The sequence below is a fragment of the Zingiber officinale genome, chromosome 2A (assembly GCF_018446385.1).
Source record: "Zingiber officinale cultivar Zhangliang chromosome 2A, Zo_v1.1, whole genome shotgun sequence".
Lineage (NCBI taxonomy): Eukaryota > Viridiplantae > Streptophyta > Magnoliopsida > Zingiberales > Zingiberaceae > Zingiber > Zingiber officinale.
The window spans coordinates 11699664-11726777 of record NC_055988.1 but is presented as its reverse complement, the minus strand read 5'-3'; the positions used below and the strand labels follow the sequence as shown (position 1 = coordinate 11726777).

At 39.4% G+C, this 27114-nt stretch overlaps 1 protein-coding gene and 2 pseudogenes across 1 annotated transcript; 1 reads left to right on the top strand and 2 right to left on the bottom strand.

Annotated features, from left to right (window-relative positions):
• Nucleotides 1–1648: 1648 nt before the first annotated feature.
• Nucleotides 1649–10997, bottom strand: LOC122043545 (annotated as a pseudogene).
• Nucleotides 10998–16665: 5668 nt separating this feature from the next.
• LOC122040723 (pentatricopeptide repeat-containing protein At3g61520, mitochondrial-like) lies at nt 16666–18677 on the bottom strand. The gene has a single exon (XM_042600147.1). It carries the CDS (start codon nt 18661–18663, stop codon nt 16771–16773), a length of 1893 nt encoding a protein of 630 aa, XP_042456081.1. The 5' UTR covers nt 18664–18677; the 3' UTR covers nt 16666–16770.
• A 671-nt stretch (nt 18678–19348) lies between these two features.
• On the top strand, nt 19349–24913 carry LOC122043544 (annotated as a pseudogene).
• Nucleotides 24914–27114: the final 2201 nt, after the last annotated feature.

Sequence of the window (27114 nt, the reverse complement as noted above, 5' to 3'; positions counted from 1 at the left end):
GGGCCCGATCATCGAGAGTAAAGGAGACGTGGCAATCAGAAGTCAAGGAGACGTGACAGTCAGAAGTCAAGGGGATGTGGTAGTTAGAAGTCAAGGAGACGTGGCAGTCAAAAGTCAAGAGGACGTGGCAGTCAATAACTAGGGAAAGAAGAGGTAGGACTGCCGGGTGTTGACAGGCGCATAATGCCCGATCGGGTGCTTATATATCAGGATACCAGATTTGAATCAGGGTGTGCAATCGGGATGAGGCCTGGCCTGCTCTGACTAGTCAGGTTGTCATAGCTCGGTTATATTCAGACTTAGGGCAGGTGTTATGTTTGACGGATCATCCCGAGTTGCCCTAGTCATACCCGGTCGGGACAGAAGGTGCTACATGACAACAAGGTCAGGGAATTGTAACCGTCTGTCAGAGAATAACTGCTATATGTCAGGGAATATTCCAATGATTTGCGATTATCTGTGAATGGAACCTTCTTCCAATCCACAAAAGGGTGCCACGCGTTCTCCATTCCCAGATAGGTCTTGACACCCGACATTCCCTGACATCAGTCAGGTTCCAGAGGTATGCACTGTCATATAAAAAGGGAGGTCCTCTCCCTTGCGGAGGTACGCTCTCTCGCACATTCGCACTTGTTTTCTACTTTTCTTTCTCCTTCGTACACTGTTCTTCTGGGGAAAAAGTACCTATCTTGAGCATGGAGGGCCTGCTCCGGGGACTTTTTCCCTGGTTTCTGGCCTCTAACATTCCATGTGCTTGTCTGAGTGTGCGCAGAGCTCAAGTACCGCCGACTCAGTCATCGTCGTCCGTCAATATCACGTGGGGGTCCGTTCTTATGGGCGCATACTAGAAGGATGTCCCAGTCGTCTTTTCGTCAACGCTAGCAATAGCTCATCCGACCTTCGTCTGACTCAGATTCCGGATAGAATCAGAACACATCCTGCAAAGCATATTTGAAGTGATATCGATCTGACCATAATAGATTTAATGTTGGTTGTGTCGAGTATTGTTGGGCATGGGGTGGAAGAAAGGAAAAGAAGGCCATAGAGATGAGCAAGAATCGAACACCCGAATGAAAGATGATAAGATCGTTGTGGTTAGATGACTCGATTGAAATAGGCTATAATATGGAACTTCTATTCAAAGGAAAATCCACACAAAAATTTAGCTTCAAGGTAGATGTAAAGTGTCCTAATCGAACTCTCCATGCTAATACTGCTCTATGGTGAGTAGGGCAAACTCCAACTCGAGGCATTGAACTTTATGAGGTCTTTTAAAGACAGAAAATGATTAGGATGAGAAAAGGAAAACTTGTGGGACTAACAATTTCAGATTACAAATTAAAATGTGCAATTATACATAGATTTTGTCCAACAAAGAACTGCAAAAGAGTTACTCGATCCAATTTCCACTCAATTTTCTTTGCAGATTTAGGCAATGATCTAGAACACAGTTACAGGTTATTGTTTGAATTATGGATAAGGACCTTCAGAAATCATACTGAGTTGAAGCTGATGCATAACTTTTGCATAACGAATAATAAACTCTGCGACCAAAAAATTTCTCATCTCATTTGTTCACATATGGTACAACTCAACATTAAATAAGAAGCATTTATAAGATTAAACATTAGGATTGCTCGAGTCGATATTAGAAGATGTCGTTTGTTGCACAAATAGTCTCAGTCTCACTGATAGCAGTTAACCATCCTGTAAGAACATCCATTGTCACATAGTTTGGTTTGCATCCCTGTGAACTCATCTCTTCCATAAGCTCGAAGCTTTATCAGACATGTTATGATCCTCAAGACCCTTGAAAATGGAGGTGTAGGTAGTTGCGTTGGGCAATATATATTGTTTTTGCATCACATCGAAGAGGTCTATTGTGGCATAAACTTTTTGATTCTTGCAATAAGAATCAATGAGGATGTGATAAATAATAGTGTTGGCCGGCACCACTGACACATCCATGCTCCTGAAGAACTTCATGGCCTGGTCAAGATCACCAGCTTTGCAGTACCCATTGATCAAAGTTCCATAAGTGACAACATTAGGTTTGCATCCATAATCGACCATTTCGCTGAGGATGTATCAGCCTTTGAAAAATCACTAGCCTTGCAAAAAGCATCAATCAAAGTATTGTATGTGAAGATATCAGGCTTAAGCCCTGCCTTGCACATTTGGTCATATATCTTGAATGCCTTATCCAACCTCTTCTTCTTGCAAAATCCACTGATCAAAGTGTTATAACTCTTGATGTCTACTCGAAAACCATTCCTTCACATGAACGACACATTCAAATAAGCATCATCCAGTTTACCAACTTGAGTCAACCCAGAGATGAGAGTGAAGTATGTCGCAGAATCTACGGAAACTCCTTCCTTGATCATCTCATCAAGCAATGCTGTCGCCCTTCCTACATTGTTGGAATGAAGAAAAGCACCAATCAGGGAGCTATAGGTGACAACATTGCCTTTAACTTCAGGTCACTCGACCTTTTTCTTTCGAGAAAAATTGAGGGCACATCCCATCATCCCATGCCTGCATATTCCATTTACAAAGGTGGTTAGCATAACCACATTGGCGGTCACCCTTTCCTTCTCCATCCTGGTAAGCAATTCATGAGCTTTGTCTAACTCTGCAGCCTTGCAGAAGGCATCAATCAAGCTGGTGTAAGTCACACTGTCAGGATCACAAGCATGGCTTGATTTCATCCTATCAAGCAAGGAGAGACCATCCTGAAGCTTTCCTGCCTCGCAGAGCCAATCAATGAGAGTGTTAAAAATGATTGTGTTAGGGGACACACCCTAATCTAGGCTTGACATTGCGTTGAGCACGTTTAGTGCATCGTCGAGGAAGCGGGATTTGGAGAGGTGATTGATGAGTATACCGAATGTGACTACGTCGAGGTGCACGCCTAAGCCTTTCATCTCCGAAAGTAGAAGATTCATCCTTGCGAAGTCTCAAAATACAACGAGGCCCATCAAGAGGGTGTCACACATAGGGGCCTCGATGGAGCCGCTAGAATCCTTTACCGCATGGAAGAAATGTTGGAGAAAATAATTTGCTGCCGGAGATTTATGGAGTATTAGTTGAATTTAAATACATCGAATTAAATTCACTTATATGTTGAAATGACCTGATAATCTCAGGCTACTAGCAGAAGCTGGTTTCTGCTAATTGTTGAGTGCTGACCGAGCTTTGAGTCTGAGCAGCAAAGTTCGAGCGGATTTAAGGGTCGGGCGGGCAAGCAGTAGATTGGCAGACCGGGCAGTGAGATCGAGCAAGTTTGGACAGACAGAGAGCCACTAGGCGAGAAGCTAGCTGGGCGAGCAGATAGGCCGAGCGAGAGGCCAGTCGGGCTAACAGATAGGCCGAGTGAGAGGTCAGTCAGGAGAATAGGCAGGCCGAGCAAGCTGGTGTTGGCCTAGCGAAGAGGTCGAGCGAGCGAGCGAGCGGAGAGGCCGAGCAGGCAGACGAAGAGGTCGACCGGGCGGACGAAGATACCGGACAAGCTGACCAAGACCTACGATTGACATAGTTTCCTTGAAACAGATTCCCCCACCTCTGATAGTACTTCGAGGTTTAATCGAGTCGTTTGTTTCCCATGATACAATGGTTAACTGTGATTCCACCAAGCACTGTGGTTACGGCGAACTGAGTGGTACTCAACTGCTTTCACGGGCACTCCACCAAGCAGGAGTTACATGACAGAGGAAGAGGGAACATAGGTGGAGAGCTTCTGCTACTTTTCTATGTGTAAACCTATGATCACAGCCTCCTTATATAGGAGTTCAGATCAACGATAACGTTAATAGTCGATTAATGACCATTACTTGTCAAGCTGTGAAACACTAGCGTTTTGCTTGGCCGTTTTTCTTTTGCATTAATCTTACTTTAATGCATCCATTACACAAGCAACAAAAGGATTACGTGGCAAAATGTTAGTTGTTCCACTTGGGCAAATTTGGTCCGACTGGCCCGACATTCGACGTGCGCAGGTCGTGCCCGCACACGAGTCAACATGGTTCAGTGCAATCCAACCCCCCTTACGCACCCATGCATGAGAGAGAGCATCTCCCCATGCATTTGTTCACATCCTTAATGCATGTGAATCAATATAAACCAACCAACATGTCATGAAACTCCAATGTGGACTAAAGTCTCATTCACAATGGAGCCTTTTTCCTCTTCCACCTCTTCTCCATTCACATCACTTATATCCAACAATCCCCCATGTGAATGGAGATAGGGTATGTGATAGCATTCTGCAGTTGAGTCTAGTATAGGACAAGTAGCTTTTACCCTTTGAACATTCCCTTCTACAGATCTGTTTGCTTACTGGTTGATAGTAGACGTAATATCCTTGAACTGTTCTGCCGTTTGTATAAGTATTGACATATCTCACCCATGGCTCTTCCTGATACAACTCAATTCTCATGAGGGCGTTCTTTCTTAGCCACGAACACACCTAGTTCCGTGAGAAGCTCTAAGAATTGTGCCTCCAATTCTCTTCGAAGCAGCCCCACTTCTTTCTTACATAGGTGATCCCTCGAGAGTATCCATCTACTCTTCTTGATCATTAAAAATCGTGTGCTTAACCTCCATCCTGTTAGGACCAAAAGGGATTTAGATATCTCCACAATAACATAATATTATCCACTTTGGGCCTAAGCTCTCAGGATTTTACTCTTGGGCTCTACCCAAAAGGTCTCATGTTAATGAAGATATCTTTCTCTTATAAACTCATGATCTTTCCCATGTATTTTCAATGTGGGACTATGTTTGCAACCTTGCAACCCCAACAGTCCCCCCTCAAACAAAGGACCGCAAGCTTCTCACGTCCGATCCTTGACCCATCAGGTCTTTCTGCCCCTCGATCCACCCGACCTACTAGGACTTCCTTGCCTAGCCACAATTAGGACTTCCTACCTGGTGTCTAGTCCTCTTGATCCGAACATAAGAGCCTCCACTTTCTTTGTTCAAGGTCAATATTGTACCCACATGGCTCAATCAGACCATAGCTCTTGTGCACAGTCGACGGTTAAACCTTCGGGCGCATAATATTGTCCACTTTGGGACTAATCCCTCATGATTTTGCTCTTGGGCTCTACCCAAAAGGCCTCATGCCAATGGAGATATCTTTCTCTTATAAACCCATGATCTTTCCCATGTGTTTTCAATGTGGGACTATATTTGCAACCTTGCAACCCCAACACATCCTTCACTGATTCATTGGGTTATTCCTCCACAGTGTGTCTAGTCAGTGTAAATTAGTTGTCCCTTTGAACCTAGTTCTTGGGATCTCCAGTCAGCATAGATTGGGTATCCTCTGCACTGATCACTGACAATGACATCAAGTCCATATCTCGTGATGAGCTTGTAAATAACTCTCGATTTAACCCTTTGGTTAGCGAATCCGTTAGGTTATCCTTTGACTTCACATAGTCAATAGTGATAACTCCCATTGAGAGTAGTTATCTAATGATATTATATCTATGAAGTATATGCCTAGACTTACCATTATACAGATGATTCTGTACCCGGCTAATTGTCGATAAACTATTGCAATGTATGCAAATTGTCGGCACTGATTTTGGACATCTCGGAATATCTTCTAAGAATTGTCGTAGCCATTCAGCCTCTTCACCACATTTGTCAAGAGCTACAAACACAGATTCCATCGTGGATCTGGTTATTACGATTTGCTTAGAAGATTTCTAGGAAATGACTGCATCTCCTAGAGTGAATACATATCCACTCGTAGACTTAGAGTCTGTTATATCGGATATCCACCTCGTATCACTGTATCCTTCTATCACAATAGGATATCTCATATATTGCAGTCCATATTCATGAGTATACCTTAAGTATCTCAGTACTCTTGTTATCTCTTTCCAGTGCTCAACACTAGGATTACTCGTGTATCTACTCAGTTTACTTACTGCGTAGGCCAAGTCTGGTCATGTACAACTCATCAGGTACATCAGACTTCCAATCACTTGAGTGTACTCTATCTGAGAGATATTTTCACCTCATTTTTTTGATTGACGTTGACTCATATCTATCGGCATTCGTGCCAACGTAGTATCACCCTTGGTAAATTTCTCAAGAATCTTATCCATGTAATGAGACTAAGAACAAGTTCTTCTGTTATTCTAAGAATTTTGATTCCTAGAATCACATCAGCTAGACACATGTCTTTCATGTCAAATCTTGAGGTCAACATATCTTTAGTGGATTTGATTATCTTATCATTACTCACAATGATAAGTATGTCGTGTACATATAGGCACAAGATGACATAGTCCTTCTCTGTGTCTTTCATGTAGACACCTTTATCACATTCATTAATCTTGAATCCACATTCCTTCATGGCATTATCAAATTTCTCATGTCATTGCTTTGGTGCTTATTTCAAGCTATATAATGACTTCACCAATCTACAAACCTTGTTTTTCTATCCTGACACAGAAAACCCCTCAGGTCACTCCATGCAAATTTCCTTTTCTAAATACCTATTTAGAAAGGCAGTGTTTACATCTATTTGATGTATTTCGAGATTCCATAGAGCGACAATAGCCAAGAATACTCTAATGGAAGTTATTCTCGATACCGGAGAATATATATCAAAGTAATCGAGATCTTCTTGTTGTCCATATCCTTTGATTACCAATCTAGTATTATACTTATCAATTGTACTATCTGACTTCATTTTCTTCTTGAAGATCCACTTGCAACCTAGTGGTTTACTTCCTGGAGGAAGATCCATAAGTTCCCAAGTGTGATTTTGCAAGATAGAGTCTATCTTAGATGTAATTATTTCTCTCCAGTGAGGTCCATTAGACAAGCTTACTACTTCTGAGTAACTCCGGGACTCACTTTCCAACATGAAAGTGATAAAATCTGATCCGTAAGATTTTTCTACCCAAGCTCTTTACTCCGTCTAAGTTTAACCTCGACTGGTTCATTATTATCTTCTTCACTTTGTGTTTTATATGCTCGTTTTGAGGAGTTAGCATCCTCTCAGGACTTATAGAGAAACACATGTTCGAAGAATGAGACATTTCTCGATTCGATTATCGAGTTCTTGTGCATCTCCGGTATATGTGACTCATACACACAAAATTGATACGCAGTGCTGTTATGTGTAAACCGAATGAATATGCAATCAACAGTCTTTGGTCCTATCTTAATCCTTTTTCAGATTAGGCACCAAAACTTTGACAAGATACCCTCACATTCGTAAATATTTGTAGGACGGTTGTCTTCCATTCCACAACTCATAAGAGCTCTTATTTATTTTCTTCTGAGACACCTTATTTAAAAGGTAATTAGCTGTTAATACAACTTCTCTCCACATGGAATCTGGCAATCCAGAGCTCAATAGAAGAGCATTCATCATATCCTTTAGAGTTCGATTCTTTTGATCAACAACTCTATTTTGTTGAGTAGTATAAGGAGCTGTTGTTTCATGTCTGATCCCATGTTCAGCACAACTCAGCAAACGGTAATACATATTCACTGTCTCAGTTACTTCGAACCACCTTAATCTTTCTATTAAGGTGGTTTTAACCACATTCTTATAGAGAGCAAATTTCTCTATTGCTTCATCCTTACTTTTGAGAAGATACACATAACGGTATTTTGTGTTATCATCTATAAAAGTGATGAACTATTTATTACCACCACGTGTTAGCGTACTTTTTAGGTCACACACGTCAGTGTGGATTAGTTCAAGTGGTTCGTTACTTCTTTCAATATGTTGAAAGGATGACCTTATCATTTTTGCTTCAACACAAATCTCACACTTGTGTTTTGGGTCAAGGTGGAATGTAGGTATGCTTTGTATATTTATTAATCTACGCAACACATCATAGTTAATATGTATTAGTCTACCATGCCACAAACATGAAGACTCAAGCATATCAGTGGAAGAACTTTCATTTTTATTTATCTTGGGCCTAATGGCCATTGCATTAAGCGTGAATAGCCCATCAGATACATAGCTCCTTCCATCAAACATTCCATCCTTGGACAATACAAGTCTGTCCGACTCAAAAATAATACGAAAGTCATGCTTGCTTAATAGTGATCCGGATACTAGATTCTTCTGAATCTTCGAAACATACAACACATTATTCAGAGTAAGGCCCTTGCCTGAAGTCATCTATAGCACCACTTTTTCTTGGCTCATGATGTCCGAGGCTGCTGAGTTCCCCATGAACAGTTTGTCTCCAATGACTTCTTCGAAGTTGTGGAGTAGCTTCTTGTTGCAGCACACATGTCTGGTGGCTCCAGTATCGATCCACCATTGCCACGGGTTTGAATAGACCAGATTCAGTTCTGAGACCACTGCGCAAAGGTCGCCCATTTCTGGTCCCTCGTTCAGGTTGGCCTCCTGCTTCTTCTTTGACTTCTTGCACTCCGAAGATTTGTGACCGACTCGGTCACAGTTGAAGCACTTCCTAGAGAACTTCTTCTTGTTGATACCTTCTCTAGGTCCAATCTTGGAAGATTTGGGGTTCTTCGATTTCGAGCTTTGACCGTGCTCAACCACGTTGGCTTTCACAATAGCTTGACAGAATAACTTTCTCTCTGAACTCTTGTTGTCTTCTTCGATGTGAAATCTAACAATGAGTTCCTCCGTATTCATCTCCTTCTACTTGTACTTCAGATAGTTCTTAAACTCCTTCCGGCCGGAAGACAACTTCTCAATGATAGTAGCCACCTGAAAGGATTCACTCAGAACCATCCCTTCTGAGTGGATCTCGTGCAAGATCACCTGAAGCTCTTGGACTTGGCTGATCACCGTCTTGGAGTCAACTATCTTGTAATTCAAGAATCAGCACACGATGAACTTCTTGGTCCCTGCATCCTCCGGCTTGTACTTCTTGTCCAGGGACTCTCACATCTCCTTAGCTGTTCTCTTCATGTTATATACAGCATACAGCGAGTAGACAAGACAGCTGAGGATGTAATTTCGGCAAAGGAACTCAGAATGAATCCATGCCTCGACTGTACTGATGGTTTGCGCATCAGCATCCTCAGCACGCTTGGGAGGGTCCTCAGTCAAGAATCGAGCCAGATGAGTGTGGTCAAGTAGAAGAGCATCTTCTGCTGCCACCTCTTGAAGTTCACTCCAGTGAACTTCTCTGGCCTTTCCCCATGGTTGATTAATTTAGTTCTAATATGGGCAGAGGGGGCCTGCATATGTTGAGCCTATTGCACATCAACACTTGATTTGTGGTCATCTCAACATAATCGAATATGTTTCAAGATTGTTGGAGAAAATAATCTGTTCTTAAAGATATACGGGATATTAGTTGAATTTAAATACATCAAATTAAATTCACTTATTTATTGAAATGACCTTAGTTGATAATCTTAAGCTGCTATCAAGGGCTAGTTTCTGCTAATTGCTGAGTGTAGATCGAGCTTCGAGCTTGAGCAGTAAAGTCCGCGCGGACTTAATGGTCGGGTGGGAAAGCAGTAGATTGGTCGATTGGGCAGTAAGGCAGAGCAAGTTCGGCCAGACAGAGAGCCAACCGGGAGAGAGGCCGGCTGGGCGAGCAGACAGGCCGAGCGAGAGGCCGGTCGGGCTAACAGACAGGCCGAGTGAGAGGTCGATTGAGAGAATAGGCAGGCTGAGCGAGTGGTTTCGGCCAAGTGAAGAGGCTGAATGGGCGAGCGGAGAGGCTGAGGAGGCAGACGAAGAGGCCGACCGAGCAGATGAAGAGGCCGACCGAGTGGACGAAGATGCCGACCGGGAAGAAGAAGAGGTCGACCGGGCGGACGAAGAGATCGGGCGAGCTGACTGAGACATGCGATTGACGCAGTTTCCTTGAAACAGATTCGCCCACCTCCGGTAGTGCTTCGAGGTTTACTCGGGTCATCTGTTTCACAGGATATAATGGTTAACCATGATTCCACCAAGCACTGGTGGTCACGATGAACTGAGTGGTACCCGACTGCTATCATGGACACTCCATCGAGTAGGAGTTACGCAATAAAGGAAGAGGGAACATAGGTGGAGAGCTTCTGCTACTTTTCTGTGTGTGTAATCCTATGATCACAACCTCGTTATATAGGAGCTCATATCAACGATATCGTTAATAGTCGATTAATGACCATTACTCGTCGAGCTGTGAAACACTAGCATTTCGCTCAGCCGTTTTGCTTTTGCATTAATCTTACTTTAATGCATCCATTACACAAGCAGCAAAAGGTTTACGTGGCAAAATATTGGTTATTCCACTTGGGCAAATTTTGCCTCGACCGGTCCAATATTCGGCGCGTATAGGTCGTGCCCACATACGAGTCAACATGGTTCAGTGCAATCCAAATCCTACATTTGCACCCCCCCCCCTTTACGCACCCATGAATGAGAGAGAGCCTCTTCCCATGCATTTGTTCACATCCTCAATACATGTGAATCAATATAATCCAACTAACATGCCATGAAACTCCTAATGTAGGACTAAAGTCTCATTTACAATGGAGCATCTTTCGTCTTTCACCTCTTCTCCATTCACATCACGCATATCTAACAAGAAATACCAAGCCCCGGAGGTGGCGCCGCCACGGCACAACTTGTGGATGAGCTGAGTGAACAAGAAGGCGTTGGAAGGGAAAAAAACCCATCTTAGCCATCTGGACGAGGACGACAAGGGACTCCTCGCTAAAGGGTTGTCTTCGCTTGGCCAGGCAGGAGAAAACGATTGACCGGGTAGTGGCATCGGGGAGCCTGCCGTGGAGGATTGACAAGAAGTGGAGAGGCGGCTGGGAGAGGCGGAGCCTAGCAGGGAGTGGAGCTGGTAGTTAAGGTTGCAAAGTGAGGCATTGTGAGAGTGCTTCTTAGTTAAGAGGTGCTTCTCGTCGCTTCAGGTACCTACACCACCATTGCAATCAACGACATCGGTGGAAAAGGAGGAGGCGTGGAGGTGGCGGAGAGCCGTCAAATGCAAACACCTGGATTCTTCACCAGCTTCATCTTCCATTTGGCCACTTGACGTGGCTGCATTGGCAAAAACCTAGATTCTTATACCCAAAAAGGAATCCATTGGAAAGCATCGTCAGCATCCATACTGCCATTAGATTTGTGCAGTGGATGTGATTAACCCGTTTGGGTAGAGGAACCAGATTTACTCTACGGATCTTCTCAAAGAATGTCTGATCTATCACTAAACCCAAATTTATCCCAATAAATGATAACAGAATATATATATTATATTTCATTACGGATCTGTCAGGACTTCACTCGGGGTTGTGGGTGGCATGGTCCAAGCACTTAGATGAATTTAAGCACCTGAACTTCTTCAATATATATATATATATATATATATATATATATATATATATATATATATATATATATATATATATATATATATATATATATATATATTATATGTATTTATGATTCAAAATTTTAGAATTAAGAGTTGAGTTATAACGGGTTTGACTCAATAAAATTTTTCTTCTAGGGTTTAGGCTTTCCTCTTGGGTTATAGTATTCTAGATTAAAAATTTTAGATACTCACGGGGTATATTATATGCATTTAGAGTTTAAAATTTTAAAATGTAGGCATTGAGTTAGAATGAGTTTAAGCTAATAAGATTTTCCTCTAGGGTTCAGGTTTTGCTCTTAAATTATAGTGTTCAGGATAAATAATTTTAGATGCTCACGGGATGTAATATAAGTATTTAGGATGTTTTAAGGAATTTTAAATTTTTAAAAATAAAAAAATAGGATGAAGGCACCCGACCAAAAACTTTAAAAATAAACTAAAATAGAATCAAAGCGATTGAATTATTTCCAGGCGCTTCAATCGACTTGTATTAAAACTATTATTTTTTCATTTAAAGTTTGATTTATGAGCTTATTAATGAACATATTCATGAGCTAACGAGACGAGTATTATGAAGCTTGAGTTTCATTTGTTTATCTTAACGAGCCTTATTAAACGAGTTTAAATGAGCTTTTATCAAATCGAGATTCGAATAGCTCATGGATGACTTGATTCATTTATACCCCTAAACTTAAGAGCTTGAAAAACTTATGATATTGGACCATTTGACAAGACTCATTTGTACTTTCTAATTTATCCTAATAATTTATAGAATTTTTTTCTAATTTATCCTAATAATTTATAATAATTTTTATGAGATTGAATTGATCAACTTCATGAGTAATATATAGTTCTAAGGAATGAATACCTGAATTAAAAAATATATATTATACATTTGAAAAAGTACTCTAATACTGTTGGAGATCATTAATGAATCCGAAATTAGTGATTTTGCATGTGTTAGCAGTTGCTTTATCAGTTTATTTGAATCAGTTTATTTGGAAGATTCAAAGATGAGGGAAGGTAATAAACATATGAAAAACTTTTCTTAAAACAGGGTTTTAAAAATTGGTCCAGTTTTTTTGCTCCAACAGTGGGAGCTTCGTCATTTTCCACGTTTTGAAAATTAGAATTGAATGTCAAAATGGCAAAGTTAGTAGGTTGACAATTATATAGATCGAATAGTCAAAGGACCATTTGATGTAAAATATAATTTTTATATGAATTAAAACAAAAAGATGAAATCAAAAAGAGGCCTACAAATTAATGGAATCATCAATTGACATTTGTTTTTTTATTAACAATATACTTATTTCATGACTCTTAGCCACATCTGTTACAACGTATTAAGATATACTAATTCAGATAAGTGATCTGTTGTGGACCATCTGTGCTACAGGGAGGCAGCGCTAATTCAGACGTCTGAATTTATTTTTTTGTTAAAAAATTAATATTTCTTTAAAAATATCTAGTACAGATTAAAAATTTTTTATCATAAATATTATAATTTAAAAGAAAAATCTAAACTCGAAGGTAAAATTTTATTAATTTTAATCTATTATAACTGAATACTTAAATTTTAAAATCTTAAATCCTAAATATATATAATATAACATATGAGCATATACATTATAATTTAAAAGAAAAATTTAAACACTAACCCTATGTTTGGATGGAGTGGGGAAAGATTCATTAAGGAAAGGAGAAGGGAGGGGAAGAGAGAGGAAGTAAAGTATTTAACTTTTTTGGGAAGGAAGGAAGGTTCATTAACGTAACATGTGTTACTTTGTTTAGGAGGAAAGGAAAGGGAATGAAGATTAAATAGATAAAGTTTCAAAAATACCCTTACTTTTTAAATTAGACATTTTTCATAATATTAATATTTATTTTATAAATATAAATTAGATATTTTTAATGATAAAATTAATTTTTATATTATCATTTAAATTAGTTATTTTTTTAATAAAAAATTAACCTTTTTATACTATTCATAATAAAACAATAAATTACCGATAATCGAGTAATTAAATGAGAAATAATGAAAATAATGATTTTAGAAATCTTAAATAAAAAATTTGATTGAAAGATAACGCTGATAACGAGAATTCTTATTTTTTAAAAACTTATTAAATTTTGATAGAAAAATTAAAAAATAGTAGATAATCTATTAGATTTTGACGGTAAAAATGGTTTCTCCCTTCAATTCAGTTAGAAGACACGTCGGATCCCATCCTCTGATGATCTAGCAGCAAGCAAACTATGAAGAAGATGAAGAAATTGGACTCCAGCGACTTAAAATTAGAAATTGAAAAATTTCTTAAACTATTAAAAATAGGGATAAAATTGGAATAATTTTTTTTTTATTTTCCCTTCACCTTCCTTACACCCCAATTCGGGATATAAGAAAATCTCTCTTTTCATGAGTAATGAAAGTTAAAATTTACCCTTTCTTACCTTTCCTTCCCTTCCCTTCCCTCACTCCTTCCCAAACAATGTACAAAGTTTTCCTTCCCCTTATTTCCCCTTCCCTCACATCCTCCTAAACAGACCGTAAAGGATAAGATCAAATTCTATTAAAATTACATTTTCTAAATCTTAAAATCTTAAATTTTAAATATATATAATATACATTAAAATAAAATTAAAAATAAAAAAAATACTGAATAAATTTAGGTGTCAGGATTCATTTCAGATCCATGAACCAGTATTTCACGGTGAAAGATCTGAAAGATATTATACATATACTACTTTTATATTAAAATTCTTTATCAACTTATTAAAATTACTTAAACTTATCAGCTTTAAAAAATTAAAATCATTATAAACTTCTTGCAGCAGTCATTTAGTAATTATTGCAATAATATAAGCATCATTAAATGGTTATTATAACATTGCAGTAGCCACTAATGGGCTACTACAGTAATTTTTTTGATGCTTTTAATATTGTTGAAATGATTTTGATCAATCGATTTGATAAAAAAAAATGATTAAAAAGTATTTTATGCACAGTCATTACAACAACACACAAATAAAGATCTACTCTATAGTTTTACAATAGCATTGAAATAAAAATATTTTTATATAAAAAATATGGTTGAATATCTTTTTGACTATTTTTTTTTTAAATGCCCTTTTCACTATTCAAATAATCAAAGTTGTCATTTTAATTTCCACCTAAAAAAATTATAAAACTGAGGGCATTAGGCGTCTTCTGACTATTAGGTGACGTTTGATTTAGAGATTTAGGAATGAGATAATGGATTCATTCTCAAATCTTATATTTGGTTGATGAGAATGGAATCAAAAGTTTAGAATGAAAGCCAAACACTTGGGTATAGATGAAACTCACCCCCGCCCTTGGGTTCGGATGAAATGAGAATGAGAATTAAGTTTTGGACGAAAATACCCTTAGTATGTTTGTTCAATTTTTCTTTCATTTCACTATCTCTTTGTTCTCTCTCATCATTCTATCATCACACTTTCTCTCTCAACGTACTTTCTCTCCTCATTCTCTCTCATCACACTTTCTCTCTCAACGTACTTTCTCTCCTCATTCTCTCTCATCACATATTCTCTATCATTTCCTTTGTATTCTCTCTCATCACACACACTCTCATTATTTTCTCTCTTCATTCTCTCATTTTTTATCATACTTTCTCTCTCCTCAATCTCTCTTACCATACTTTCTCTCTATTCTCTTCCATCACACTCTCTCTCCTCATTTTCTCTCATCACATTTCCATCTCTTCATTTTTTCCCATCACACTTTCTCTCTCATCACATTTTCTCATCATACTTTCTCTCCTCAATCTGTCATTTTCTCTTATCACACTTTCTCTCTCTTATTTTTTCCCATTACTCTTTCTCTCTCAGCACACTTTCTCTCTCATCATGTTTTTTCTCTTCTCAATCCCGTATCACGCTCTCTCTCCTCATTTCTGTTATCACATTTTTCTCTCATCATTCTCTCTCATCATATGTTTCTTTCACATTTAACTTTCTCTTCCATCTATTTTTTTCTCTTATTTTCCTCTAAGGGTAAAAAAAAGAAATTTAGGTTCATTAAAATTGAAAATATTCAACTAACCAAACATTATTTTTAAAATTGATATCCAAGCTCATATCAATTCCTATTCCACAATACTATGATACTCATTCATATTCTGATTTCTAGGAGAGAACCAAACGTCACCTTAATTTAATTAAGTCTAACCTCATTAACCTCAAGTAATTAATATGGGCATTGATAGTCACCTTAGCACATCCCTCTTCACACCTCCACCAACGGACCTCCAACTTAGGAGACCTCGCTAATGTTTCACCTCGATTAAGTTGCATTTGTGACCTCTAGTCCAACCTTGACTTGCACTCTTTTGGTTACATTAGAGTTGTCAATTTGGATCGGATCCGTCAGATCGACCCTTTCTGTCAAACAATTTAAATAGATTAGGTTAAAATTTTATCAACTCAAGTCCGCTATGGGTCAACTCGCCTAGGCCTGCGACCCGTGCGAGTCAGCTTGCGACAAGCTTGGACTGGTCTAGGGGTTGAGAAATACATGTAAATTAAATTTTATATTAATTTATTATCTTTCTTTGTTATAATTAAAAAAATCATTAAATATACGTACTCATTTATTTCCATTTACATTTAAAATGTTGAAGATATTAATTTTTTTAAATTTGTTGGCTCCGTAGATTGGTCCGCCAAATCTGTAACCTACCTTGGATTTGGTTGAATTGACGATTTCTCAACTTGCCAAGATGATGGGTCGACTTGTTCCATCCTGCCAAATGATTAGCCTACCACAGGCCGATCCACCCCATCACAGATTGATCTGTCTGACAGTTCTAGTTACGATCGCTCACATTTTTTGCCCAAGCGAGCATACTATAAGAACACATTCCGCAAAGCATATTTGATGTGATATTGATCAGACCATAATAGATTTAGTATTGTCCATGTCGAATATTATTGGGCATGGCATGAAGGAAAAGGAAAAGAAGGCCCTAGAAAGGAGCAAGAATGGAACACCTGAGATGAAAGACGATTAGATGACTCAATCGAAATAAGCTATAATATGACACTTCTATTCCAAGGAAAATTCACACAAAATCTAACTTCCAGGTAGATGTAAAGTGTCCTAATCGAACTCTTAACACTAATAGTATTCTACAGTAGGCGAAGCAAAACTGCAACTTGATTACGATGGAAATGATTAGGATGAGAAAAGGACAGTTTGGACAGTTTGGAAGATTTTCCAACAAAGAACTGCAAAAGAGTCACTAAATCCCATTTTCTTTGCAGATTCAGGCAATGATGTGAAACACAGTGACAAGTTATTGCTTGAATTATGAAAAGGAACTTCAGAATGCATACCGTAATGGTACAACTCAATACTACATAAGAAGCATCTATAAGATTAAACATCAGGATTGCCCGAGTCGATATCAGAAGATGTTGCCCGTTGCACAAATAGTCTCAGTCTCTCCGTCTCACCGATCACAGTTAACCATCCTGTAAGAAGAAGCATTGTCCCATAGTCTGGTTTGCATCCCTGCAAATTCATCTTGTCCATAAGCTCGAAGGCTTTATCAGACATGTTACGGTTCTTAAGACCCTTGAAAATAGCAGTGTAGGTCCTGACGTTGGGCAATATATCTTTTTCCTGCATCTCATCGAAGAGGTATATTGCTGCATCAACTTTTTGATTCTTACAATAAGAATCAATGAGGGTAGTATAAATAACAGTGTTGGCCGGCACCATTGACAAATCCATGCTCTTGAAGATTTTCATGGCCTGCTCAAGATCACCAGCTTTGCAGTAACCATTGATCAGAGTTCCATAAGTCACAACGTCAGGGTTGCATCCATTGTCGACCATTTTGTTGAGGAATTTACCAGCCTTTGAAAAATCACCAGCCTTGCAGAAAGCATCAATCAAAGAAGTGTATGTGAAGATATCAGGCCTAAGCCCTGCCTCGCATATTTCATCGTGTATCTCCAATGCCTTATCCAACCTCTTCTTCTTGCAAAACCCACTGATCAAAATGTTATAGCTCTTTATGTCTACTCGAAAACCATTCTTTCTCATCAACGACACGTTAGAATAAGCATCATCCAGTTTACCAACTTGAGTCAACCCACATATGAGAGTGGAGTATGTCACAGAATTAGGGGAAACCCCTTCCTTGATCATCTCGTCAAACAATGTCGTCGCCCATCCTACATTGTTGGAATGAAGAAAAGCACCAATCAAGACGGTATAGGTGAAAGCATTGCCTTTAACTTCCGGCCACTCGACCTTCTTCTTTCGAAAAAAATTGAGGGCACTTCCGATCATCCCATGCCTGCACATTCTATATATAAAGGTATTCAGAATAACCACATCGACAGCCACCCTTTCCTTCTCCATCCTCGTAAGCAATTCATGAGCTTTGTCTAACTCTGCAGCCTTGCAGAAGGCATTAATCAAGCTGGTGTAAGTCACACTGTCAGGATCACAAGCATGGCTTGATTTCATCCTATCAAGCAAGGAGAGACCATCCTGAAGCCTTCCTGCCTTGCAGAGCCCAGCGATGACAGTGTTAAAAATGATTGTGCCAGGGGTGACCCCTGAATCTGGGCTTGACATTGCGTCGAGCACGTCCAGTGCATCATCAATGCGACGGGATTTGCATAGGCAAGTGATGAGTATACCAAAGGTGACTACGTCGGGCCGCACGCCAAAGCTTTTCATCTCCGAAAACAGAAGATTCATCCTAGCGAAGTCTTGAATTGCAGCGAGGCCAGTCAAGAGGGCGTTGCACACAGGGGCCTCGATGGAGCCGCCAGCATCCTTTACCGCGTGAAAGAAATCCCAGGCCCCGGAGGTGGCGCCGCAGCGGCACAGCTTGGTGATGAACTGAGTGAACAGGATGGCGTCGTGCGGAAAAAGTCCCATCTTGGCCATCTCGACGAGGAGGGCGAGGGACTCCTCGTTCAGGGGATGGCTTCGCTTAGCCAGGCCGGAGAAAACGATCGACCGAGTGGCGGCGTCAGGAGGGGAAGTGGAGTCGGGGGGAAGCATACCGCGGAGGATCGACAAGGCGGCGGAGAGGCGGCCGGGAGAGGTGGAACCGAGCAGGGAATAGAGCTGGTATTTAAGGTGGCGAGGTGAGGCATTGCTAGAGGGTTTCTGGTGTTTCACGTCGCTCCGGGTGCCTACGCCACCATCGCAATCGAAGTCGGTGGCAGCGGCGTCTGTAGAAGAGGAGGCGGTGTGGCAGCGGCGGAGAGCTGTCAAACGCAAACACGGATTCTTCACCAGCTTCATCTTCCGTTTGACCAATCGACGCGGCTGCGTTGGTAAAAACAGGATAAATTTCACCCTACCTGTACAGGCACTGCCCCAACCTCTCACAATGAGATGGTGAGACCCACTACTTAAGTGTGGGCCTCACCACCTCATTGTGAGAGGTTGGGGCAATGCCTGTACAGGTAGGATCGAATTAACCCAAAAACAGGGGCTGATAATAAAGGATTAGTTTTAGCAAAACGAAGGACTGCACTTATGGACAAATTAACTGGATGCATAAAATAGGAGCAAACAATTTGCCCAAGCGAGCTTGCTATAGGAATACATTTCGCAAAACCTATTTGATGTGATATCCATTTGACCATAATAATAGATTTAGCGTTGTTGATGTACGCTCTAGGCGTAACGTAAATGTGTACTTATACTTATCTCTTTTTATATTTGTAGGATCAACATTAGAAAATCATTAAGAAAGCGGATCTATGTTGAATATTGTTATGCATGGGGTGAAAAAAAGGGGGGAAAAATCAAGAATAACTGTCATTGTGGATGACGTGTCAAATAAAGCGAGCTTCTTCTTGTGTGTGGGAGCATACTCATTTTATTATCTCAATGGGATGCCTAATTCATTAGAGGATGATAGACTTATTATGATACAACCCCAGATCAGCTTCAAGCCAATGAGACAGGACTGCAAGTCGAGATGTACGTCCCGAACCAAGAGGAGCAGGAAGGGGACTTGCACGTGCCAGCTGAGCCGATAACGAAAGTAGAGGTCAAGCAAGTTCAACGTGCTGTACAAGCATTGACATCTCGTATCTTGGAAGGGCAGGCTATGGAGTCACAGTCGATACCATGCCGAATGATCAACGTCATACAAGTCGATCCTAAAATGGACCAATCAGCTACAGAAGAATGAAATATCATGATGCAACATGTTCCTAGTCAAATACCATACTGGAATGCATATTATTAGGTGGGAAAACCAACCATTTTGGTTGGAATTGGTGTGTCATTTAATGCCACCTATATTTTGGATGAATTCCCAAGATGGAGGACAGGTAGAGGAAGTGTGCATGAAGACTTGCATTCATTATCTTCTCTTTTCATTCCTTGGAAACTATCATTTTCAGTTCTATATAATATCTTGAGTAGATATCAAAGGTAGAAAACATTATATTTTGAGAGAGTTTTCCTCCTTGTTGTTCTTCAGCAACTCTGCAGGGATTACGGGTGAGTACTTGTAATTCTCAGCACTTTTATAATATCGGTTCTTGGTTTTGTTATAATCATTGGGTCAATATTCTCCATTGTTCTCATAATATTGGTTCTTGATTCTCTTTAATCAACGGGTTAATATTTTATCCCTTCGAAACCACCTTTGGACGATCCCGGAACTGAGTTCCAATTTTATTTTGCTGGGTCTCGCGGCATTGTTCGTCAAGGTTCGCATCATATTATAATTGGGCAAGAGGTCAATTCCCGAGATGAATGCATATTCTTGAAAAAAAAAAACTTCCCTCATGGTTAGCTAATTTGACGATCGACTATCAACTGATCTTGTAATTTATCTCTTTTTATATAATTTAGAATGAACTATGGAAAAAATAAGAAAACTCATTTTATTAACATGGAAGTGACTCCTCCTCCTAATTTCCTTTTTATTTTTTTAATAAAATTAAAATTATTTTATAATTTGATAATGATTAATGATTTTTAAAAAACTAAAATAAATAAAACGTAAAAGTTAGTCGATGATGAATGATAAATTTTTTTAAAAAAAATACATATAACTTCATTTTTAATATTTCATTTTTTCATTTATCCCACCACTTTCAACCTCCTCTTTTTTATTCTTTCATTCTATATTTATATATTTATTTGAGATAAAAATTTCAATATTTTTATACAAATCTTTTAAATTATCGAAATGTGAAAGAAAATATATCTAGTAGTCATCCAAATGTTTAATATTCTCAATATTACTCTCTCACACACAATAACTTTTAAATTTCTAAAGTTTTCTAAAAATCGATGAATCTTAGTGATGTTGCCCCAACTCCATTTTGTATATATTCACCTGAAGATTCGTAGGCTATGGGAACCCAATTTGGGATGTCAGCTCTGTCATACGTATTTTCTCCTCCTCGACTATTGGTTATGTCTTCGAACGAATCAAGAAGGGCTAGTGTCAATGCATCTGTCAGCGACACAGAACCCGTAACGTTATCATCTATTCTAGGAACTCAGTGATTACCACACTCATCACACATAGAACACAAATAGAAACTAGAGATAAATGATGAAAAAGAGATAGTTTTGTCTCCCAATAAAAATATCATCCTTGCTTAGTCATGGATGACTATCAGTACTAGCACAACCACTGGTAATGACCAAAAAGATGAAGATTTTTGGAAACGTATCGCTGATTACAAAAATGAGCATCAGCACGTTGGAACTATATCAAGAATTTGAAAGCGGCTAAAATCACATTACTATTTATTTAGTAACATGACATTCGTTGATTACCCCTTATTGAATAAGCTTCCTTTTGCAGTGGGAGGTAACTCATTTTATTAACATTGGGAGTGACTCTTGTTTGGGGAGCCTTTCCTTTTTAGTTTTTAATAAAATTATTTTATTATTTGATAATGATTTTTTCAAAATAAATAAAACATAAAAGTTAGTCATTATTCAATGATTAATTTTTATTTTTATTTTTTTAAAAAAAATACATGTAATTATATTTTCAATATTTCATTTTTTCCATTCATCTTACCACTTACTCCGTCTTCTTTGTTATTCTTTTCATTCAATATTTGTATTTTTATTCGAAATAGATAAAAATTTTAATGTTTCCTTTGTAAATCTTTTGAATTATCCAAATGTGAAAGAAAACACATCTTCTCAATATAATCCCATTCATCCAAATATCTAATATTCTTAATTTTCCTCTCTCACACAATAACTTTTAAATTTCTAAAATATTTCATATGTTCCACAATATTCTATAAATTTCTCAAAATTTTAAAGTTTTCAAAAAATTCTAATGAATCTTAATAACACCGCCTCAACTCCGTTTTGTATGTATCCACCCCAAGATTGGTCGACCATGGGCACCAAATTTGGGATGTCAGCTCTATCGTATGTATTTTCTCCTCCTCAACTATCGATTATGTCTTTGAATGAATCAAGAAGAGCTAGTGTCAATGCATATGTCAACGACAAAGAACCTATAATGCCATCATCTGTTCTAGGAATTCATTGGCCACCACATTCATCACATAGAGCGCGAATACAAACTAGAGATAAATGACGAAAAATAAACAGTTTGGTCTGCCAATAAAAATGTAGTCCTTGCGAAGTGATGGTCAACTCGGTCATAGTTGAAGAACTTCTCAAAGAACTTCTTCTTGCTAATGTCTCCTCTAGGTCCCATCTTGGAAGATTTGGGGTTCTTCAATTTCGAGCTTTGACCGTGCTCAACCACGTTGGTTTTCATAATAGCTTGAGAGAACAACTTTTTCTCTGAACTCTTGTTGTCTTCTTCGATGCGAAGTCTAATAATGAGTTCCTCCACATTCATCTCTTCCGCTTATGCTTCAGATAGTTCTTAAAATCCTTCCAACCGGGAGGCAGCTTCTCAATGATAGTAGTCACCTGGAAGGTTTCAGTCAAAACCATCTCTTCTGAGTGGATCTTGTGCAAGATCACCTGAAGCTCCTCGACTTGGTTGATCACTGTCTTAGAGTCAACCATCTTGTAATTCAAGAATCGGCCCACGATGAACTTCTTGGTCCCTGCATCCTCCGTCTTGTACTTCTTGTCCAGGGATTCCCACGGCTCCTTAGCTGTTCTCGTCATGTTATATACAGTGTACAGCGAGCCGGCAAGGTAGCTGAGGATGTAGTTTCGGCAAAGAAACTTAGAATGAATCCATGCCTCGACTGTACTGATGGTTTGCGCATCAGCATCCTCAGCACGCTTGGGAGGGTCCTCGGTCAAGAACTGAGCCAGATGAGTGTGGTCAGATAGAAGAGTATCTTCTACTACAATCTCTTGAAGTTCACTCCAGTGAACTTCTCTGGCCTTTCCCCATGGTTGATTGACACAGTTCTAATATGGCCAGAGGGGGCTTGCATATGTTGAGTCTGTTGCACATCAACACTTGATTTGTGACCATCTCAACATAATCGAATATGTTTCAAGATTGTTGGAGAAAATAATCTGCTCTCGGAGATTTATGGGATATTAGTGGAATTTAAATACACCGAATTAAATTCACTTATCTATTGAAATGACCTGAGTTGATAATCTCAGGCTGCCAGCAGGGGCTGATTTATGCTAATTGCTGAGTGCAGACCGAGCTTCGAGTTTTAGCAGTAAAGTCCGCGCGGACTTAATGGTCAATTGGGCAACCGCTGCCACGCCGCCTCCTCTTCTACAGCCGCCGCTGCCACCGACTTCGATTGCGATAGTGGCGTAGGCACCGGGAGCGACGTGAAACACCAGAAACCCTCTAGCAATGCCTCACCTCGCCTCCTTAAATACCTCCTCTATTCCCTGCTCGGTTCCGCCTCTCCCGGCCGCCTCTCCGCCGCCTTGTCGATCCTCCGTGGTATGCTTCCCCCAAACTCCACTTCCCCTCCTGACGCCGCCACTCGGTCGATCGTTTTCTCCGGCCTGGCTAAGCGAAGCCAGCCCCTGAACGAGGACTCCCTCGCCCTCCTCGTCGATATGGCCAAGATGGGACTTTTTTCGCACGACGCCATCCTGTTCACTCAGTTCATCACCAAGCTGTGCCGTTGCGGCGCCACCTCCGGGGCCTGGGAATTCTTTCACACGGTAAAGGATGCTGGCGGCTCCATCGAGGCCCCTGTGTGCAACGCCCTCTTGACTGGCCTCGCTGCAATTCAAGACTTCGCAAGGATGAATCTTCTGTTTTTGGAGATGAAAAGCTTTGGCGTGCGGCCCGACGTAGTCACCTTTGGTATACTCATCAATTGCCTATGCAAATCCCGTCGCATCGACGATGCACTGAACGTGCTCGACGCAATGTCAAGCCCAGATTCAGGGGTCACCCCTGGCACAATCATTTTTAACACTGTCATCGATGGGCTCTGTAAAGCAGGAAGGCTTCAGGATGGTCTCTCCTTGCTTGATAGGATGAAATCAAGCCATGCTTGTGATCCTGACAGTGTGACTTACACCAGCTTGATTGTTGCCTTCTGCAAGGCTGCAGAGTTAGACAAAGCTCATGAATTGCTTGCCAGGATGGAGAAGGAAAGGGTTGTCGTCGATGTGTTTACGCTGAATGCCTTTGTAAATGGAATGTGCAGGCATGGGATGATCGGAAGTGCCCTCAATTTTTTTCGAAAGAAGAAGGTTGAGTGGCTGGAAGTTAAAGGCAATGCTTTCACCTATAAATTCCTGATTGGTGCTTTTCTTCATTCCAACAAAGTAGGAAAGGCGATGGCGTTGTTTGATGAGATGATCAAGGAAGGAGTTTCCCCTGATTCTACAACATACTCCACTCTCATCTGTAGGTTGACTCAAGTTGGTAAATTGGATGATGCTTATTCGAATGCGCTGTTGATGAGAAAGAATGGTTTTCGAGTAGACATAAAGAGCTATAACATTTTGATCAGTGGGTTTTGCAAGAAGAAGAGGTTGGATAAGGCATTGGAGATACACGATGAAATATGCAAGGCGGGGCTTAGGCCTGATATCTTCACATACACTTCTTTGATTGATGCTTTATGCAAGGCTGGTGATTTTTCAAAGGCTGGTAAATTCCTCAACAAAATGGTCGACAATGGATGCAACCCTGACGTTGTGACTTATGGAACTTTGATCAATGGTTACTGCAAATCTGGTGATCTTGAGCAGGCCATGAAGATCTTCAAGAGCATGGATGGGTCAATGGTGCCGGCCAACACTGTTATTTATACTACCCTTCATTGATTCTTATTGTAAGAATCAAAAAGTTGATGCAGCAATATACCTCTTCGATGAGATGCAGGAAAAAGAAATATTGCCCAATGTCGTGACCTACACTGCTATTTTCAAGGGTATTAAGAACCTTAACATGTCTGATAAAGCCTTCGAGCTTATGGACAAGATGAATTTGCAGGGATGCAAACCAGACTATGTGACAATGGATCTTCTTACAAGATGGTTAGCTGTGATCGGTGAGACGGAGAGACTGAGACTATTTGTGCAACGGGTGACATCTTCTGATATCGACTCGGGCAATCCTGATGTTTAATCTTATAGATGCTTCTTATGTATTGTTGAGTTGTGCCATAACGGTATGATTTCTGAAGCTCCTTTTCATAATTCAAGCAATAACTTGTCACTGTGTGTCACATCATTGCCTGAATGATCTGCAAAGAAAATTGGATTTAGTGACTCTTTTGCAGTTCTTTGTTGGAAAAAATCTTTTTGTAATTGCACATTTTAATTTATAATCTGAAACGGTTTAGTTCCAAACTGTCCTTTTCTCATCCTAATCATTTCCATCGTAATCAAGTTGACACTATTTGTGGTAAGAGTTCGATTAGGACACTTCACATCCACCTGGAAGTTAGATTTTGTGTGGAAGTTAGATTTTGTGTGGATTTTCCTTTGAATAGAAGTCTCATATTATAGCCTATTTCGATTGAGTCATCTAACCGTCTTTCATCTCGGGTGTTCCATTCTTGCTCCTCTCTAGGGCCTTCTTTTCCTTTCTTTCATCCCATGCCCAATAATATTCGACATGGACATTACTAAGGGGGTGTTTGGTTTAGGGGAATAAGAGTGGGGAATGAGAATGAGAATCATTGATTACCATTGTTAATGTTTGGATTATAGGAATAGGAATACAAATAAAGGAATGAATCCTTGAAATTGGATAATAACTCATTCTCATGTACCTCCCCTTCAATGAGTCATTACCTTATTTTCATCAATCAAAATATTCCCTTATTCCAAAAATACCCTTGACCTAAAACTAAAATTTTCTTCCTTAATATCAAATATCAAAATATATTTATTTGTTTTTTTTTCATATCACTTCTCTCTCCTTATTCTCTCTCATCATTTTATCACACACTTTCTCTCTCCTTAATCTCTCCTATCACACTCTCTTTCCTCTTTTTTTCTCATTACACTTTCTCTCTCATCATACTTTCTCTCTTCTCAATCTCTTCCATCACACTCTCTTCCTTCTTTTTTTTTCTCATCATACTTTCTCTCTCCTCAATCTCTCTTGTCACACTCCCTCCTTTTTTCCTCAACACACTTTCTCTCTCATCATACTTTCTCCCTCATCATACTTTCTCTCTCCTCAATCTCTCCCATGACACTCACTGTTCTTTTTTTTTCTCATCACACTTTCTCTCTCATCATACTTTCTCTCTCACCATACTTTCTCTCTCCTCAATCTCTCTCATAACACTCTCTCTTCTCACTTTTCTCATTACATTTTCTCTCTTCATCCTCTCTCATCATACTTTCTCTCACATCATACTTTCTCTCTCATCTTCTCTCATCATGCTCTCTCCTATCACACTCTCTTTTCTCATTTTCTCTCATCACACTTTCTCTCTCTTTATTCTTTCTCATCACACTTTCTCTCTTATCATACTTTCTCTCTCATCATTCTCTTTCATTATATTTTTCTCTCACATCTAATTTTTTCTCTTATTTTCCTTTATGGGTAAAAAAGAAAATTTTAATTGATTCCGATAGAAAATATGCAACTAACCAAACATTACTTTTAAGAGTGATATCCATGCTCATACTCATTCCCATTCCACAATACAATGATTCCCATTCCGATTCCTATTCCTAGGAAAGAACCAAACGCCCCCTAAATCTATTATGGTATGATCGATATCGCATCAAATATGCTTTGCGGAATGTGTTCATAGTAAGTTCGCTTGGGCAAAAAATGTGAGCGATCGTAACTAGAATTGTCAGACGGATCAATCTGTGATGGGGTGGATCGGTCTATGGTAGGCTAACCATTTGGCGGGATGGAACAAGTCGACCCATCATCTTGGCAAGTTGAGAAATTTTCAATTCAACCTAATTCAAGGCAGGTTGCAGATTTGGCTGACCAATCCACAGGCCCAACAAATTAAAAAAAATTAATATCTTCAACATTTTACTTTAGAAAGATTTCATTAATCAAATATGTCCAGAAACTGATATTTTAAATGTAAATGGAAATAAATGAGTACGTATATTTAATGATTTTTTAATTATAATAAATAAAGATAATAAATTAATATAAAATTTAATTTACATGTGTTTCTCAACCCCTAGACCAATCCAAGCCTGTTGCACCGGGTCGCGGGCCTAGGCAGGTTGACCCGCAGCGGACTTGAGTTGATTAAATTTTAACCTAATCTATTTAAATTGTTTAACGGAAAGGGTCAATTTGACGGATTTGATCCAAATTGACAACTCTAATGTAACCAA